General features: G+C 24.4%; 1 protein-coding gene across 1 annotated transcript; it reads right to left on the bottom strand.

The window, feature by feature from the left end:
• Positions 1-771: 771 nt before the first annotated feature.
• LOC129613683 (phenoloxidase-activating factor 2-like) lies at positions 772-2437 on the bottom strand. The gene has a single exon (XM_055527855.1). The coding sequence runs from the start codon at positions 2346-2348 to the stop codon at positions 1173-1175; it is 1176 nt and encodes a 391-aa protein (XP_055383830.1). The 5' UTR covers positions 2349-2437; the 3' UTR covers positions 772-1172.
• Positions 2438-4304: the final 1867 nt, after the last annotated feature.

The following is a 4304-nucleotide window of genomic DNA, read 5'->3' as shown; positions in this document are numbered from 1 at the left end:
CAATTCTAAATGTGTGCCAGCCTTATCCTACTAGACGCGTTACATTTTGTTCGTCACGTCGATTCTTTTTTTTTTTTTTTGAAATTCTACTAGACGCGACGAATGGTGAGGTGACAGAAAAAGCGGAGCAATTTTTCCGGTGTCAAAATCTTAAAAAACCTCTTTAAACTAGAAGCAGACACCAAAAATATATAAATAAAAACCGGAAATCAGAGAAAGAAAGATGTATTCAATCTTTTTATGGTTTTTTGATGAAAGTGATTAAGAAAATAAAAAAAAATTAATTTTCAATTAACTCGATTAAAATTTCAAATTGCTGCCGATCAGTTACACTAAAATTAGAAAAAAGAGTAAAAATTACTTTTAAAATATCTACATAATTATACTTACATCTTCTACATGTTCTCTCTCGGCAACAAAATTGTGACATTTTTTAAAGTAATGTGAATAACATTCTGGACGCTTTTTGTGACAAATAAAAAGACGCTGACATAACGCTGATTAGTGATTGTTTACCAAAAATTTGTGTTCTAAATTGCATATGTACATATATGTATATGTACAAGATTTTTGTATTTACTAATATATTACAATATAAATCACATAAAAAATCTTTAAAATATCAAACCTAATCTGTATAACAAAAATTTTAAAAATAAACAAAGCTTATCTTTACAGAATTAATTATTCAACTCCAAAATCTTTAATGAACAATGTTAACGATTTATATTTATAAAATATTTTATTTGTATATACTCATTATAATTTACTTTGTAATTTAATAACAATTTACAAAAGATTAAACAAAATATAATGACATTTTCATACAGTATAAAAGTTTTTTTAAACCGTGTACATTTACATACTATACGTAATATATATTCTATGTACATGTATGCGAATATGTAGATATAAATATTTTTTTTATACATATAGCTATCTGCTATTAACCGACAGTAAAACAGTAAAAAAACCCACATTATGTAATCGAGTAACTTTTATATGAAAATTTATAATTTCATTAATTTGGACTTGTTAATAAAAATTTGAAATTTAATAATTTGTACACATGTAGAAATTTATATATTAATATTGAAAATTTTTAAAATTTGTTATACTACTTATACATAACTGTTATATAATACAATATAAGTATTATAATCAGTTTAATTTTATGTTCTTGATCTTGGTGTTGTAGGATATTCTTCTTGATAAACTGGTGCATCATTTTCATCTGTATTATCACCAAAATATGTATATATATCTGTATATAAACGTAATGTAACAGTCATTGTATAATCAATCCAATTTTTAACAGCTGGTATATTTGTATAAAATGCTGGTACCGGTTTACCACAATCAATACCGGAATCAACAATACCAATTTGATAATATTGATTTAATGAATTTTGTATTGGACAAAATAATGGTGAACCACCATCACCTTTACATGCATCTTTATTTAATTCACCACCAGCACATAATATTGTTGGATTAATTGGTACTAAAACACTATCATTTTTTTCTTTTAAATATTGATTAACTCTTCTTTCACATTGATTTTTTTCAATAACTGGTATTTTAATAACTTGTAATATATTTTGATATACACCTTTTTGTTCTGATGTACCATTTTTACCCCAACCGGCTGTATAACAATATTGTCCATCAAAAATCATATTCTCTGGTGGTAAACATATTGGTTTAATATTAATATCAAATATAAAATTTTTATTTACAACAATTATTGCAATATTATTATATTTTGATGCAGGTCTATATTGTGGATGTATAATTATATTTGATATATCTCTTTCTTGATGATCTTTAGATTCAACTTGTTTAAATATATCATAATCACCAGCACGTACATATAATTCATTTTTATAACTATCTTTTAATCCAATAAGATTTGCATTAACATATTTTTCTAATTTTTGTGCAATTGTTATTATAACTTTTTGATGTATCAATGATCCGGAACATACAAATTTATTTCTATTATGTAAAAATATTGCTACAATCCAAGGATATTCAAATTCATTAGCATCTGTACCATTTAGAATGCGATCTTGTAATTGTGAATTACGTATACCACATGGAATCAATTCTGTATTATCATTATTATTATTATTGTTATTACTGCCACGATTTATATTAAGATTATTAATATTAAAATTTTGTGGTAATAAATTACGATTAGTGCTTCCAGTACTAATTGTTTTAAATATTTTAACATTTGGTTGATCTCGGTATTTATCAGCTAAATAACGATCAAAATATTCCATATCCTCTGATGGTATATCATCATAATTAATTTTTTTCTTAACATTAAATATATCGGACATATATTCTGCATTTGTTTTAAAAATTTGTTTTAGATTTTTCAAATAAATTTCTTGTTTTTTACTTGATAGTTTTTCATCATTTTCTAATGTTCTTACAATAAGTAAATTAATTATTAAAATTATTTGTACAAAAAAAATATATTTAATAAACATTTTTTTTTTTGCAATTCAATAACGCGTTTTATTGACTTGATTATTAAAAACGAACTGAAGTATGGCTATAATGAAAAACTGATAAATTATTCATCTCATTTAATTAAAAATTGGGTTTTTTACGAAAGCTTTGAATTGAGTATTTTTTATAAATACATAATATATGTACATATGTACATATGTAGGTATGCATATTTAATTTTAATGCGAGTTTATGTACAGTAGAAATCTGCTGCAGTGAACACAATAAAAACACGAGCTATTCATTCTATTGAACAAGTTCAATAAATTAAATGTCAAATAAATAAAACTAAAAAGTAATTTTTAAGGTTTCAATGTCAAATTTTTTAGATATTGTTGTAATACTTACTTCTGATTCCAATAATGTTATACTTGAAAACTTTTTACTTAAATTTGAATCTTTTAAAATTTATTTTCAGACTTTAAAAAAACCTTGAAACACAATGAATGCAACTTTAATACAACAATGTAACACAATACATAAGTAAGGTTCATGATATTTGGCAATCATATGTCCAATTATACGTCAAACATATTCGTGAAGTTTTTGTGAAATACGTTATTTTATTAACAGGTTATTTTATTATTAATAAAATTTTATAAACATTTTGGAAGAAATATGTGACGCAATAAGAAAAAAATTTTCTCTCTTGAAAATTATGTTATGCTAAAAGTATATGATTCCTTTCTTCCCACTTGCCGAGTAAAATAGAGAAATACGCAATAACGCCCTAAATCAGAATCGTTGATTTTAATATCACGGCTAACGGAGTCGATTTTTTTATGATTTAATGATTTAACAAACCGCAAATACTTTGTTTCATTGTTATTTAAAGAAAATATACCGCGAATAAACTGAAAGTAAACAAGTACACTTACTAATTACATTATTCTATAATAATATAAATGAAAAAGTGAATATCAAAATATAACAATACTAACCAAAATTATGTAATTTCTGTTGCATTTTACGTAAGCATTCATATTCGTACGTCACGTCGCGCCACAAAATGATCGCCTAATTTTAGATTGTGGCATTTTTTAATGGGAAATACCTTAGAATGCATGTATACCGAATTTAAAAGTAAGAAAGGCTCAATAAATTTTAATCAAACCAAACAAGAAAATCATGTACGTATTATATCACGTACGTATAATAGACAGCTAAACGCTACATATGTATGGAGGTATTATGGGCTTGTTGAAGGTGTATGCATTGAGCGTGTGTACAGCACTTCTTTTATGCTTCTAACCCCATTACTCGTATATATATTTATTATATAAGTTTATGGTTCCACAATTCACCATTGCTACTTATTTTCTAAGAAGAGAGGGTAAATGAAGCACAAAAGAAGTCATACACATTTAAGAAGGTCCATTATTTTATTTATCACATTATTAGTAACACTTTATGTGTGTGTATTTACTATTTTTTCCCGTAATCTTAATCAACTCGAAGCAAAATAATAATGGAATTAAATTAAATATTTTGATTTTATTTTTTTATTGGTATAACCACAATATTTATACAAGCTATTATTATATTTATGTACCTACATAGTATGTTTTAATAAAAACACACAAGGTACATATGCTTGACTTTTCTTGGTATAACACTAAAATTAATTAAAACACGCTTTACAATCTTATTATTTTTATACAATAATATCAATACTACAAAATAACTGATTTAAATTTAGTATATAATTAAGTTAAATATGAGAAATCTTGTAATTTTTAATAGTACAATCATTTCAAATAAGTGTTCTGCTTAAAATAAAT

Source organism: Condylostylus longicornis, unplaced genomic scaffold (genome assembly GCF_029603195.1).
Source record: "Condylostylus longicornis isolate FDR11 unplaced genomic scaffold, ASM2960319v2 ptg000086l, whole genome shotgun sequence".
Classification (NCBI taxonomy): Eukaryota; Metazoa; Arthropoda; class Insecta; order Diptera; family Dolichopodidae; genus Condylostylus; species Condylostylus longicornis.
This window is presented reverse-complemented; position numbering and strand designations above follow the sequence as displayed.